The sequence below is a fragment of the Colossoma macropomum genome, unplaced genomic scaffold (assembly GCF_904425465.1).
Source record: "Colossoma macropomum unplaced genomic scaffold, Colossoma_macropomum, whole genome shotgun sequence".
Classification (NCBI taxonomy): domain Eukaryota; kingdom Metazoa; phylum Chordata; class Actinopteri; order Characiformes; family Serrasalmidae; genus Colossoma; species Colossoma macropomum.
In genome coordinates, this window is record NW_023494803.1 from 6308317 (window position 1) to 6324457 (window position 16141).

Here is a 16141-nt window from a genome sequence, read left to right on the forward strand (position 1 = left end):
TTGTAGTCATATACTGAAAATTATAGTTAAAGTCACATTTTAGGTTTTAGTGGAGCTGGCTAATCTTAGACCATGTTTTAGTCCTAATTTTCTCAGACAGAGAATATATACTGTAATGGATTTTGCTGAAGGATATTTCTCCTGGCTGTAAAGGAATTCAATGAGAAGTAAGCATACCTTAACTATGTCTTTAGTCATCTAGGCTGAGAAAGTGTTCCTGACTTCTTTCATGAATCATTTAAAATGAATGGCTGAATGTCACTTCCAAAGCCAGAGTAATCAATATGACACGTAAAGTCATGTTTGCAAACCAGTCAACATCCATAATTAATATTTACCTTGGCAGACGCTGCAGGGTGGAGTGTCTTCAGGTGTCTTTACAAATTCAAAAGTATTAAGCAGATTTATTGAGACATCACAGGTATTATGAAAACAAAAAAGTTCTCACTCATAGAGCAGTGCTCATTAATGTTTCTTGATTTGTTGGCTATGTATTTCTTCTTTTTTTTGGTTTAAACATATATCCTAACGGAACAAGTGTTTTTTTTGTTGCTTTTATATTCATGTTTGTAAAGAACATGCAGCTTTGCTCAACTCTACATGTGTGACTTAGACACACAGTATTGATTTGATAGTAAGACCAGTGTTAGCTACTGAACAAAGCTAGCGAGTACGATGGTTAATCGGCCAGTATGGCCACTTTAGGCATGTATTTTAATAGTTGCACATAATGGGCCTCATTCACCAACATTTCTTAAGAAGAAATTTCTTCTTAAAACTCACAGTTTTGGCGAAGATTCTGACATTTTTCAGTGTTTTGTTATTTGGGATTTGTTCTTAGGTAAGAACAGAATCCACACACACTCAAGAGCACAAAGATGTGAGCAATTCTGTGCTTCAAAAGCACGTCATGAATCTGACGTAGACTTTTTCTTAGAAGATATTGGTGAAAGAGGCCCAGTGAACTAGAAAAGACAAATCATTAACCGTAATTATTTACATGACAGTCATCAGTTAAAACTTTCATGATCGTGTTTACAAAACTGTTTACAAAGTACATTGAACTCTTTAACTTAAACAAAGCAAGGTAAATTCCATGATATGGGCCTTCTAAGAAAATCAGACTAAGCAAGTGGTTTGGCTCAGAGGATGGTCCCTGTGTGCTAGCTAGCACATTTCAAATGTTCCACCCAAACTAATGATAAATGATCAGATTGGTTTCATTCCTGACCCATGTTTGTCTCTCTCTGTAGGTCAGGCAGACCCACGTTCTTCACTGCAGTTTTCAACACGTTCAGCCCTTCCATCAAACAGGCGTGGATCAGCAACCTGCAGATGGCCAAGCTGGCTCTGGGTACGTGTCCTGTGCTCCTCTCTGCAGTTTCCTGTCTTTGTCTGTGCAGGGTCCAGATCCCATTCCTCTTCCTCCAATTCCTTTATGAGAATTCCACACAGCTGTGCTTCTCAAATCCCCCTCAATACTGTTGACCAGTGCTATGAGCTCTAAAGACAATAAAAAACGTTTTTATTCTATGCTGTGCTGTCAGTGTTCAGCAATGATGTAATGGTGGCTAGTTGTATTTTCGTTGAAAGTGTCACACACCTCCTGCTATCAGTAGTGAACCATGACTATTAGAACCAGGCCTTCAGTTCAGACTGAAAATCAAAACTGAAAAGAAAAACAAAGAAATAAGAGTACAGGGCATCACTTATTCTGCTGTGAAAATATCATGTAGGTATCCAGTGTCAAGTGTCATTCTGAAGCGAGAATATGACATTACAGAGCAGTGTGTAATGCAGAAACCTGTTTGCTTTATGCAAAGCCCATGTTTTTCAGATTACCTGAAGACCAGACCACTGTGACAATGCTGATTTGCCCTAAGGGATTTGTAATGTTGTGTTAGTACCAAGCGGCCAGCAGTGCACATGTGCAGTTTATGGCAGCTCTAACTTAAACATGGACATTTGAAGCTTCTAAAAGACATTCCCCATATTTTATGTGAAGGTTGTAATGCTGCGTTCACATGTTTGTGGTAGGCAGACGACAGCAAACCAGATATTCCATTGTTTTCAATAGAGCTGTAGTGGAAAATTCTGCCACTGTAAGCGACAACATTCTGCAGACCGCAGCAGTAAGCAGAGCGCTACATCAAGAGTTCAATTATTCCAACCATTGCCGTCAACCACAGCAGTGGAATTAACCAGATGTTGATTTTCTGGAAGACATGGACGGCAAGCATCTCCTCATTGAATTCCAGACAAACTCAGTGTTGTACTATAGAAATGAAAGAGTACAGAGCAGCCTCTTGCCTTTTTCCACCTTAAATAAAACATAGTACACTGATAAAGCTCTCCTCTAATAGCCTTCCATTTTCACTGGCACCATGGTCACCATGGCAACAACTGCGTAGCGTCATGCAGCCATCGGCCGCGTCTTGCTCTGAGGTGTGTAATGACAGGTTTTTCATGTGTACGCAGCATTACAGACATCAACATATACATAAACAGTTTTACAGTGACTCCTTCAGTAAAAGTCACAAAAGACTTGTTGGTAGCTAGTTGAACCCGTAAGGCCTACTGTCCAGCTCCTGAAGGCCTAATAGTTGAGAAAGCCTGGCTGTATTTATCTAATTAACGCAAAATTTCTAGTTCGGATAATTTTCGTTTTGCCATTTCAAGATTTTTGACCTTTCATGTCAGAGGCACTAAGAGTTCCCTCTGCCTGCTATCTATTGGAAAAGGACTTGTGCCTTTCATAATTTTCCCACATAGGGTCCATGTCTAGTTTGTCTCGTCACCCTAGCTCTGCCTCCCTGTCATCTATGTCACAAATGGAAAGGCATAGAAGAAGGATGTATATTAAAGCAAACATAGTGTGAGAACAAGACTAGACACAGAGGTGACAAACACATTGGCACTGAGAAACATGAGGACTGTAGAGAGAAACAGACAAGACTAAAAACACCTGGAAGTAGGGATAACAAACATACATGGGTGGGATCTCTAATAAGTAGCCGGGATGAAGGTGGAGCCAGGACGGGAAACCATGATAGTGCCCCAGAGCTCAACAGTATCCTCTAAGAGGGAAAGCACTTAATTTTCATTTATAAAATTTCAATCCAAAGTGGTTTACTCTTCGTTTACTCTGCTATTTCACCGCCGTCTAGTATCCACAAATTTTTTGCAGATCTCGTTCAATTTCTGATTTAGTTTGGAATGGATTCGATCCTCACTGGGGCAGATTTCCTGACTCAATCCAATCCAGAGGCAAAAATCTAATCCCGTGATTTTTTTGAAAAGCTGGGTCCTGCTGATTGTGCCAGGCTGAGCCCTGGACTGCGCAATCTCACTACCTTCTAGCATCCAGACATTTTTGCAGAACTTCATATTGGATTTGAGATGTACTTTGGATTGGATTCAGTCCTCAAACAGGGCCCCGAAATAGGGTGATTTCAGGACCTAATCCAGTCCAGAAGCCAAAGTCTGCTCAGAAGACTTTTTAAAAACTAAGCTCAGGCGATTGTGCCAGACTTTCAGTGTTCTGCTGGCTGTGCTGCGAACATTGGTCTTATTTATCTGTGGGGAACTCAGGCTGGTTCAGAACTGTCCAGATACTCTACTCTGATGCCTTTCAATGAAAACATATTATACTCGACGTACTGATTGTAAGAAAAAGAGCTTTTGCAACCATTACATTTTTTGGAAGACAGAGCACTCCTGCTTCCTGGCTTTGAGGCAAAAAAGGCAAATGGAAGCAATTTTTAGACTCTCTGGAAAATGCATCTTAATAAATTGAAAGAATGAAACCCAGGAAACTGTTTTTGCTATGCTTTTCTCTCTGTGTATCAGCGACTGACAATCAATAGAAATATTTCAGCATGATTCAGTATGATTTCCCTTTAACAGGGCAGTCAGGCCTTAATGTGTACATTCCTTAATGTGCCCATTAGGTTCTGAGGTTTTCATTAGTGTAGCAGTGCTGCGTCCCCATTTAACTGGTTCATTGACTGAGCACAAGACTTAATATGAGAAAAGAGGGTTTACAATGATGTGGAAATTCATGTGGTCTGTCTGCTTGTATGTGTTACAGAGGAGGACAACTTGCAGGGCTGGTTCTTTGCTGAAGATGATAGTAATCAGATAAAGAAACAGAAGCATCCTCTCCTGCTGAAGCACCTGCCTGTGGTCATGTCCAGACTGCAGGAGTTTAAGGTAAGACTAACTGCACCTGTCAAATGCCTCATATATTAAACCAACAATATCAATCAGTAATAATCATAAGGTACAGTGAAATCTTAGCATTTGTGTTACTACAACTGATGTTGTCTGTAGAGCTGAGTATCTAAATTCAACACTTCTGTGGTACCGAATGAATATTTCAATACTATCCAAGTATTTAAAGAAAAAAGTCATTCAGTACCAAATTCATAATACATAAGTATTATAGTCAGTTCTTTAACATCTGTCTGGTTCAAAATCTAGATTGGTTGTTTTCCGAATTACAGCCTGTTTGCATGTTATTAATGTCAGCACTTCTTGACTAGCCTGTTATCTGTTGCATTTCAATATACCCAGACCAGCACTGTATGCCCATTTCAAATTTAGGCCACGCCCACCTTCAGTCTGTTAGTCAAAAGAAGCTTTTAAAAAAAAAAGGATCATATAAAAGTGAAGGTACCTGTGTTGGTTTCAGTGCTGAAACATTTTGAGCGATATCCAGCCATAATCTTTAGTAGGTAATAGTATCATTTGTGTTTTTTTTTCATACTGTATGTCTTTAAGCCCCACGTCCCGATGAGTCCAGTGTGCGCTGATTGGTCAGCCCGACCACTCTGTTCTGATTGGTCGACTGCCATAGTTTTCCCGCCCCTACATGTCCCTGTCTTGTAGTCTGCAGACAGACCCATCTATCCTAAGCAGCTGTAAATGCCGGTGTGGCTTTTTTTTTAAAAGTATTGGTTCTGCCATATCAGATTCTGAAAGTCAAACACAAACACAGTCCAATTCGACCCGCAAAATGATTTTAATTCTCTATTATTATTATTATTAGCCTGATTCATCCAGAGCTGTACTGTAGTTCCCAGCACGCACTGCAACATGAGTGTTCTGACCCCCTTCCCCCAGCAACAATCTATGGGCCAGCAGTTTACACAAAGGTTTAGATGCCTGGTGTCTAATTCAAGCAAATAGGCAGTTTAAAAAATACCTAAAACTATTTATTTTTACTTAGAATTATTTTTGAATTGGTTTTCAGTGCCTATTTTGCTGTTGTAGTTTTGCATATTTTGAATAAACAATGGCCAGTTGGGGTCATGGCAAAATGTTAAGTAAAAATGAAATAAAAACACAGTTGGCCCACTGATTTGCAGAGATTTTTTAACATGGCTCTTTTAGTGGTTGAGTTTGACACCACTGCACTAAAGGAAAGGGAGGAAACCAGAAAAGCACGAAGGTCCCCTTTTAGTCATGTTGACAATATTGGATAATGGTATTATAGTAAGTAACTATCAGTAGACTGTATAAACAGTAGATATGTACAGACAGTGCCGGATCTTTCTTTGCTCTAAAATTAGTATGGAACACAAGCTGCTGGAGATTTTTCCACAGGACATTCAGCTCATGAAGCTTTGGTAATTATCTGATGAGTTGAGTCAAATGTGTTAAGATAAAACTGCTAAACGTCTTTGCTAAGACCTCCAAGACTGTTTTGAGACCTCTGCTCTAAAACTTACTGCTGTAGCAAAATCATACTTGCACATCATTATTTTTGTTGGTATACAAAACAGTTTGCTTGCCAGTTTAAAAATATGCTGGATTTGGTTGAGAAACTGGATGAAGAGATGAATGTGTGTTTGTGTTTGTGTGTCTTAGGTGGAGTGCGCCGTCCATAACCCAGAGCCCCATGTTAACAGTGAAAGCACAGCAGACATGCCAGCAGTAGGTCACGGATGTGTCTGGGTAAGAGAAAGAGTGGGCGTGTCCGTACATTCAGGGCTGTTTTACTGAAAGCACTCCCAGTGCCAAGACAGCAATACAGCAAGACAGGAGATCAGAATGTATAGCAGTTTAGGAGGTTTTGTGAAGCACAGTTTGGTCTTTATTGATATTTTAAGCATCTTTTCATTAATAACTTGAGGCAAGGCAACTGTAGGGCCATAAAAAGGGAACACTGTAATATATACAGTTCTGTGCAACAGTGAGAGACTTTTCACTTTGAGTCAAAAGGCTGTGAAGTTATTCCTTTTTCACTGGAAGGGAAAAGTCTGATTTAACAGAAAATTACACAGAAGACTCAATAACTAAATATCAACATTTTGAGTATTTAGTTTATCCACCTTTTACCTTTATTACAGCTTCTGTTCTTTTCAGCAGACTTGCTTTTTCCATTTTTCAAAGAGATCTGCATGGATATTTTTCCACATTTCCAAAGTTCAGTCTCAGAAAGTGGTTGCATTTTCTGTTTCTTACAATCCAAATGATCCCAAACACATTCAGTGATGTGGACTCTGGAGTGGCCAGTTCCAATGTTCTGAGAGCACCAGCAGCTTATTGGTGTTATTTGTTCTTTTTTTGTCCGTAAATATACCATCTATTTTATTCAACATCTTATATATATATATATATATATATATATATATATATATATATATATATATATATATAGGGTCGGTTTCCCACTCCCAGACTGAGCCAAAGCTGAGACTAAAGAGGATTTGTAATGGTCAAAACACTACTGTCGTTACAGTTTTGTCCAAGACAGGGTTTAATCCATTGGCGACAAACCCATAATCTTCTAAAACCCATTTTCTTTCAAGAGCCGCTTGGAAATAAGCAGCCTACACACTTTTGGTGGGCGATTGAAGTGTTTAATCATAATGAGTACAAGATAATGTCTGTTGCTTAGAGTAATGAGACTGTTCATCCTAGATTACTTGCTAAAATGAAGACATCTTAACATGTTAAGTGTTTTATACTTAACCTCAGCAGTTATCTGCTAATAACTAGGGAGTATTTATGTATGTCTTTTGCCTGGGTTTCATAGTCACACCTCACCTAAGACAGCCTATTCCTTGGCTGCCATCTGTATATATAATTTAACACCCCTCTTTTGGACAGCCTGAATCTCCGTGTGAGTGTCTGATCTGAAGTGTGACTCCATTAGAAGCTCTTATGCTGTATTTACTTTAAAGGCAGTCATAAAACACACCTTTCTCCGCTACAGTTCACAGCTTTTAGAGCGATTCGCTTGGAGGATTCTCAGTATATTACACTGACCTGTAACTCACACTTTCTGTACAAGCACAGACACTTCATCTTTCATAATGCTTATGGAGGTTGTGCAACCCAAGAAAGCTTCTAAAGTGGATTTAAATTGATGATAATTGCTGTCCTGGGCTGTTATCTGTGCAAGAGTGACTGTCATGCTAGCAAAAGGCTTCCTGTTTGCATGTATTCATTTAGCAGACACTGTTATCTACACTGTCTTGCTCAGTTGTACCCAAAAACATAAGGAAAAACAACATAACCTGAAGACTAGAACTTCTCTGGAGTAGCCACCAGGGCAAATAGCAGGCCCCTTTTATTTGGATAGGGCCCTGTAGATAATCTACAGATGGTAAAATTAAATTAACTATGGTTCAGATTTACTGAAAGAGGCACTACCAAAGGTCTACAGTTTGTACTGGTGGAGGCGGCCAACTTAGCAAGTTATCTAAGAACTTTTTGCGAATGAACACAGGTTAACATATGACCAGTGCAATATAAACCCCTGTTTTCAGCTCAGTAATCAGATTTCTCAGTGCATGTAAACTCTTACTCTGATTTCTTTCGTATTTCTCAGTCTTCGCATGTGCGGAAACTGACCGCGGTAACGGAAATAAGCAGACAGTATTGCCAGGAAATGGCAGCAAAACACTTTTGGAGCGACACTAAAACCAACTACATTGTATGCAAAATGAAGGATTTCAATATTCTTCATATTCTAGATGATGTATGTTCATATTTTCAGGTAAAGTGGTGTGATATTTAATATTTAGTTCTGCATTAAGTTATGTCTTCTTCTGTGAGTTTATTGACTGGTTGCAAAGCAAAAATCTGATTACTGTCTGACTCAAGTAGACCTGGAGTTTCCCATTATCTGATTCCTCAGGTGCATGTAAATGTGTTGATCGGATTACCGACAAAATCTGATTTTCGGCAGTTATCTGATTATTAATTGCATGTAAACGCACTCAGTGACTTATTGCTCTTTGAGAAAGTCTAATTACTTAGAGATAGTAAGAAAATGTCATTTATTTCTAAGTAAAAATACAAAGATTATTTTGTATCTTATTCAAAGATTTCACAGGCATTAAATAGTGCACATGATCATGAAGTCTGTATTTACCGCCCCTTTGATCTTATAATGGGTGCTAAAGGGCCTTTGTGTCTGTGTAGTAAATTGTGAGTCACTTTTTAAAAAAAGCGTTTGCAACCAGGCAAAACGTTTTTGGATCTGTCCTTCTGTGGCAAAATTTAATTGATTTTCAATAGCATTTAGGTTAGGATTGGGAGTATAACCTGGGATAGGGCTAGGGTTAGGGTTAAGGTTGAGTCTAGGGAGGATAAAGATAAGGTTCATTTTAATAGATATTTAGTTGAGTGTATGTTAAGAATAAAGTAAGCATCTGCAAAGCATGTACAGTCCTTCCAAATAATGGTTTACCAAATTGCTGATATTTTAGGCCATTTAATGTACAACCCCGTTTCAAAAAAAGTTGGGACGCTGTGCAAAATTAAAAAAAAACAAAACAAAATGCAATAACCTGCATCATTTACACCATATTTTTCTTTGAAAATAGTACAAAGACAACATATCAAATGTTGAAACTGAGAAATTTGATTGGTTTTTGAAAAATATTTGCCCATTTTGAATTTGATGCCAACAACATGTTCCAAAAACATGGGGGAAAACAAAAGGCTGGTAAAGTTGTGTAATGCTAAAAAAAACACCTGGTGGTTGATTGGCAGCAGGTCAGTAACATGATTGGGTATAGAAAAGCATCTCAGAGAGTCTTTCAGAAGTAAAGATGAGGAGGAGTTCACCACTCTGTGAAAGACTGCATGAACAAATAGTGCAACAATTCAAGAATAATGTTTTTCACTGTAAAACAGCAAAGACATTTCATCATCTATGGTACATAATAACATTAAAAGATTCAGAGAATCTGGAGAAATCTCTGTATGCAAGGGACAAGGCCCAAAAACCAGAATTTGCTGTCCATGATCTTTGGACCCTCAGGCAGCACTGCATTAAAAACAGACATGATTCTGTAGTGGAAATCACTGCATGGGCTCAGAAACACTTCTGAAAACAATCGTCTACGAAAACAGTTCATCACTGCATCCACAAATGCAAGTTAAAACTCTAAAACACAAAGAAGAAACCAAATATAAACAGGATCCAGAAACACTGCCGCCTTCTCTGGGCCCGAGCTCATTTTAAATGGACTGAGGGGAAGTGGAAAAGTGTCCTTTATTTTCTTTTAAAAATATGGTTTACATGATTTGCATATCGTTGCATTATATTTTTATTTACATTCTGCACAGCGTCCCAACTGTTTTAGAACTGGGGTTGTACAACAGAGCCCAATAGTTGTAATAAAACATCCAAAGTTTATGTGGCACAGGTTAGAAGTGTCTATATTTCATGAGATTGTGTTTTTTTTGTGGTCAGGTGGCCAGCTGCACCAATCAAATGGGCCAGATTGCCATAGTGGCCATGCAGAACTCCAGCCCGAAGGTGACTGAGTGTTTCAATGTGGAGTCGCGCATCCTCTGTATGACCTACGTGCCCCTGGATGGGCCCCTGGAGGACGGTGAGGGAAACCCTGAACAAAACGCCCAGCCCAGGACTGTTGACACACCCACGGTGTGTGTGGGGATGGAGGAGGGGAGGTAAGACTTTAACTCCAGTGATCTCTATCCAGCCAGCTTGATTTCAGTGCTGCAGACTGAGAATTCACGACCCGACCTGTATGAAAGGTTAGGAACAGTTAAGGTTGGTGGCGAGTTTGGCAGTCATTATGTTTCTCAAGGATTCTCTTATAAAATAAAAATCGCTCAGACTTGTATTATCTATGCTTTCCTCGCGAGTTCACCTTGGTTCAGCAGCTACAGTACTGTGCAAAAGAAAGAGACTCTTCAGTTCTTTAATTTCCAGTCAAAACAGCCAAGATGTTCAAGATATTCATTGTTCTAGAAAGGCTAAGAGAAAAGTATTTAACTGTAATATTTAAAGTGAATTAGTTAAAAGCTTCAACAACTCAGTACATTTTTTCAGTATTTAGTGTGTCCATGCTTTGCTTTTATTAAAGCTTCCATTTTATTGACATTTGCTTTCAGTTTTTGAAGAAATCTGCAGGTATTTTTCCACAGTTTTAAAGTTCAGTCTGAGAAGTTTAATTTTCTGCTTCTCACAGTCGGACTAATCCCAAACGCATTTCACCTCAAACCCAAATCGAACACACCTTATACAGCGAATCAAGGACTTCTGAGAGCAATAGTTAGATGGCTCAGGTGAGGACAGTTAGCGCTGGAGCTTGATTCTGCAAGAAGGTCGATCTCCAGGAGCAGGGTTTGATCCATAAAGATCCATGCAAAAGCAGCTATTTCTGCAGTTGAGTCTTGTCTTCTCTGTTAATAAAGTGATTTTCCGCTGCTGCCGTTGTGTTTATTTGATATGTTAAGAATGTGACGTAACGCATAATTAAGAATATGCTTCACACATTGGTCATCTTTTATTATAATTCTGATTATCCTAGTTATTATAAAACTGTAAAAAATTGTGCTCTGAATGTTCTAGTGCGTTCAAATGGAGACTATCACAGTGCATCCAACAATAAAGGCAGCACTGAGCTTCTTTTATACAGTGATAGGAAACATAACAGCACATTGAAAGCTCCCGTTCCACATGATCCATTGTGGAATGCCATATCTACTCCGGAAGAAGATTTTAATAAGTTAAAAGAGACGGAGATAAAGTTTTTAGTGAGATGTTAGGTTCACCGGGTAATAATAATAATAATAATAATAAAAATAATAATAATAAAGTGCAGTTTTGTTTGTCATGTTGTAGACTTATTTCTTCCATTAGGGTAAAACACTGATTGTTTGAGAAGTTTTTAATGAAGATAAATATCAGGTCAGTATCAGATGCTCAAGTCTTTGGAAAGGAAAATGTAGTATGTCATCTCATGTGTTTGCTGTCTGTTAGATACTCTGCTATCAGTGTTGGTAAGAATTTTATACGTGGTGTTGTGATATGTTAGCATCTGATGGCCTGTGTTCTGTCTCTGTTTTACAGTATCTCCGTCTATAAGAGCAGTCAGCGCTCAAAGAAAGTGCGTCTGCAGCACTTCTTCTCTCCGGACAAGGCCACAGTCACATGTCTGGCGTACAAGAGTCCGTGTCTGTATGCCGGTTTGGTCAGTGGCTCACTCGCAGTCTACTCCAGAACGGCAGGTAAGGCTCAGAACCTTCAGCAGCGAGCTTCAGTGAGCTGCTCTGTTTTCCTCAGATTTGAATCAGGCTTTTCACTTCCAACCTCTCTCAATCAGTCAATCACTGTTTATTGCCATTGCTACTTAGTTGTGAGGGATTTTCCTCAGTGTTTCCATACAAAGAAGAAACCACAGGCATTCAATGCCTCAAGAAAAAAAAGATGGTGACACTATTTTGAGTGGCCCTTTTAGATGAAACAAACACTCAACAGACTCTCGGTAACGTCAAAAACATATTGCTGCTGGGGGAAGAAAACCTCATCTCCATTTTTGGCATTTTTCAGTTTTTTACATAATTTGAAAATTTCTGTTGCCCTTTACATTGTATCAGAATTTCATGATGAATGGACCAAAAGAAACGGCCCAGAATGACTCGGAATAAAGTCTGGTTCCATTGACTTGCACTGAAAGTAAAGTAGGTTTTTTCCTTCTCTTATGAAGTTATCATTTTAAGATACGAGGTTTTCTTCCGACAATAGCGATATGAGGGTTAGGATTAGGTTAAGGTTAGGATTAGGGCCAGGGTTAGGGTTGGGTTTTGAGTAAGGTTGGTAAGGTTAGGTTTTGCATAATAGAAGTAACATATTAACAACACATCTACTTAATGTAAGTAATGTTTCAACAGATCATCTTCAAGATATTAACTAAAATGTATTCAGATGTTTTATTACTGCTACTGCGCTGATATGTTGTTGATGTGTTACTGATAATCTGTTAAGAGTTTACAAGGGAGTACTCCAAATAAAGTGTTACCAAAAAGATCACATGAGAACATAGAGTATACGTTTCAAAAATATAATGCATAAACACAAAAGCATAAAACTATAAAGCATGAAAAGCATTCAGTCCATTTGTTTTGTCTTCATCAGATAGTGATTTATGAATGGATGAAGAACTGCTGGGACAATAAATACTGTTAAGAAACTGGGAAGTTTTAAGTACTTTTAGTTTTACACGTGGTGTATTATGATTATTGCCGATGTTTTTTAGCGGTTTTAGTCATTTTTACAGACCACACTCTCCCATTTTTACCTTAGAGCAAACTGTAGGAATAGTGCAAATCAGTGTGTCAGTAAATGTTGCATCATATCATGTGGAAAAGGAGTTTTCATAAGTTTTCTGTTGTTCTTAAAGCTACACCATGTAAGATTGGGGGATTTGGAGACCCCCCTGGTGGAAATGTGTCATTGCGCACATTGTTAGGATAAAAAAAAATCACATTTATATTAAATGTTTGGACATTTTTTCGTAGCTGAACGTGTTGCACATGGATTTTCTTTTGTTTGATGATAATAATGTAAATTGTCAGTTATAGCGATGTTTCTAATCCCATGCAAATCGGTCATAAACGTTACAGATGTCCATAAAATGACATTGCTCATCTGTCCAAATAGCAATTTAGTCCTCATATAGTCCAAAAGAAGAGCTCGGTATCTTCCTTCATCTTCCTTCTCTCCATTTTTCTCATTCTCTTTTCACTTTTTTTGTTGTTTTCACTTTTCTTCATGACTTTTTCTTTCATCTTCCATCTCTCTCCCTCCCTCTCTCTCTCCCTCCCTCTCTCTCTCTCTCTCTCTCTCTCTCTCTCATATTGCTATGAGGCAATCACTGCAGCTCTCTCTGAGGACTTCCTAATCTGGTCCCTGTGACCTATTTTTTCAGCTGAAGAGAAGAGCAGGGACAGGGGGAGCGAGTGCGAGGAGTAGAAAGATGGTAAAGACAAAGGCAGACTGAATCTGTCACGAATCCAGACACTTTTATTTCTGCTAAATCCCCAGGCTAGTTTTTGGTACAGCAGCAAGGGCTTTTGATCAACAACGATAAACTGTTCTCTCTGGACAGAAACTCACTGCTAGTCCTGATGCAGCTGACGCTGTGAGTAGCAACCCGTACAAAAAAGTATACCTAAAGTTTGTTTTATTAGGTAAACCTAAGTAAAGTACAAGTATATTTCCCAAGTATACTTTATGTAGTAAGTATACTAATATCACTGTTCTCAGAGTATGTTGTAAATGTATTATTTCAGTACTTCTTGGGACTAAATTGACCCACTTTTTAGTTTATAAAAGTATATTTTTAAGTTCTGCTCCTCCTCTGGTTGGCCTCAGCTGTCCCTGATCAGGGAGAGGAGTGGCTTTCACGTGTATGTGTGGGGACGTGGTCATGGTAGCTCCACTTCTCCACCGCTACAAAAATTATATCACATTTTCTAGTTTATGAATGTACACTTTTAAATAGACTCTCAGTAAACAACGAATTTAATAGTTTTTAAACTACAAGTAAATTGAACTTAATACTTATAGCTTACTACTTATATGGTTTTTGCACTTTAAAGTGTACTACTAGAGTTCTATTAAGTTAAGTAATGTGTAAAAATTCACTAGATATACCCAAGATTAAGAACATATTTGTCTTCTTTTTAAATCTAAATTTTCGAACAACTATTTTATTTGATACCAAAACATGAGAACATAAATCAGTATTCCAGTTCAAAACGAAACACAACAAACTGACACTTTGGAAGAATCGTCAATAACACCAGCCAGTTTTAGCTGTTTCTGTGTGTACGTAAAAGCTTTTCCACACGAATCTACAAGCCAAGTACCCTTAAACTTTAAGTATAAGGCAAGAACACTTAATTATACTTTTCATAAGTACATCTTGATCAAAAGATTAAGTACAAGTTGTTGTGAGCTGGTCAGAGGTGTACGCATATCATGGATTTTACAAAGGCTTTATACACAGCTTAGCCAATCAGATTTTAGGACTATCCATTTTATAATTGTCAGTATAAGCCAAATATACTGAAGTATAATTTTGTTTAGTGTATCTCTAATAAGTACATGAAAACACTGAAAGCATGCACACTTATTTTTAGTAAACTGTAATGTCACTGACCAGGAGGGCCTGGAAGGCCCTGAAGGATCCCTTGGTTATTACATTTTCATGTTTCAAATACAAACCTTGTCTTTGGATGAGTTTACATTGTGAGTAATTGGATTATTGGTTGCAGCACTGCCTCATATTGATGCACTCTAAACAGCACTCATCCACTCCTGGATGACTGACTGCCTGTAATGATCTAAAGAATGTGAGTTGGATCTGGTTGCTCCGCTGTTTCTGGTGACCTAAGTTACAAAAACAGATCCCAGAACGGCCTCAAACGTCCTTTTTTCGAGGGGGTTTCAGGTCTCGCAGTCCTGGAGGACATCTGACAGTGACAGAATGTTTTCCTTTCCCCTCTCGCTCACTCTTTCCATAATTCTTCCCGTACTGGAACGCTCCGAAATATTCCGTTTCTCTCGCTGGCGACTGGATTATAGAGCCTGATGGTACAATTATTAGGTGTTTTTCTCCTTAATAGGGTCAAGCGAATGGGTTTTAACACAATGCCATCTAGGGTTTATTGGCACTGGCTGTTTGCCAAAAAGCTTGTGACTTGGTGAAGTGGAAGTGGGCTAATAAAAGTTGAGCTCAGGCTTAAGTGTCCAGATTTGCTGGAGTTATTAGGAGGATTAGGAGAGAGTTTGTGTCCGGACCGCAGGCCGGTGTGCTCGTGTCCCGACGTCCTGAAAAAGCACCTACTTTACAGCACTGTTAAGTTACTGGAAATGCAGCAAATGGGCTTTTTAATCCGTTTTTAATGTGCTGAGAGTGTGCCTGGGAAATCCTGCAGAGTGATGACGTACTGGCCGGCTGTGTGGCTGCTCAGGCCTTTTTTCCCTGACTGTGTTGAGTCATCAGACCAAACTTTTTAATTCTCTGCAGAACTTGTTTGGATTGTCTGAAGCAGAGGGAGAGAGGAAATCCATCAGCAACTGCTATTCTGGAGTTTGAGTTTGTGTATGTGTGGGAGCTCGTGTTATGTAAGCAGCGAGGCCGGAGTGCACACACTGAATGAAGATCGGGTTGAAGGTACCTGAGGCCAGTGAGGAATGAAGATGAGTGGATGGATAGAAGCATCTTTATGTTGCTGAAATGCATATTGCAGGGACACAGGAAGATGTTTAAAGCTGCATACTTAACACACGCAGCAATGCCATGTCAAATTATTTGCTTTTTCATTTCAAATTTTTGGCTAACTTACATCAACATGTCATAACATGCTGTCATGTGATACATGTAACATTAAACCACTGGGGCACACCCTGCTCTCTTGTGCTGAATGAAGTTTATGGAAAGTAGCGGAGCGGCGATCAATCAGATTATTGAAATGTGGCGCAGTAATCGACTGTATCATGTGAGATTCAACACTCAAATGCCCAACAAACAGATATAATACTTGAAAATCAATCAAAATTTATATAAAACGGGACACTGTTGGCACTGGGTATTCCAGTAGGTAGTGTTCTCCTGGCATCTGCCAAATCCAGATATGGCACGAGGCTGCTAGATGATGAAGAATGATTCCTAACACCTGAAAACTGGTTTCTACTGATCCAGAGTCCAGTGGCAGCGTGGTTTACACCACTCCAGCCGTCACTTGGCATAGCACATAGTGATCATGGGCTTGTGTGCAGATGCTGAGCCACGGAAACCTATTTTAGGAAGCAACCAACAATGTACTGATGTTGCTTCCACAGGAACTTTATACACACACA

At 39.0% G+C, this 16141-nt stretch overlaps 1 protein-coding gene across 4 annotated transcripts in view; it reads left to right on the forward strand.

Moving 5' to 3' along the window:
* The window catches only part of arhgef10 (Rho guanine nucleotide exchange factor (GEF) 10), a 153032-nt gene that overhangs the window by 99662 nt on the left and 37229 nt on the right, over positions 1-16141 (forward strand). For all 4 annotated transcript variants that reach the window (XR_005008541.1, XR_005008542.1, XR_005008543.1 and 1 more), the window contains 5 exons: positions 1254-1354; positions 4091-4212; positions 5872-5958; positions 9716-9936; positions 11345-11502. Coding sequence is in view for 1 of the 4 variants with exons in the window: in XM_036593312.1 (XP_036449205.1) it covers positions 1254-1354; positions 4091-4212; positions 5872-5958; positions 9716-9936; positions 11345-11502 (689 nt within the window). In the remaining 3 variants the exon portion in view is untranslated. The remainder of the gene's footprint in view (positions 1-1253; positions 1355-4090; positions 4213-5871; positions 5959-9715; positions 9937-11344; positions 11503-16141) is intronic.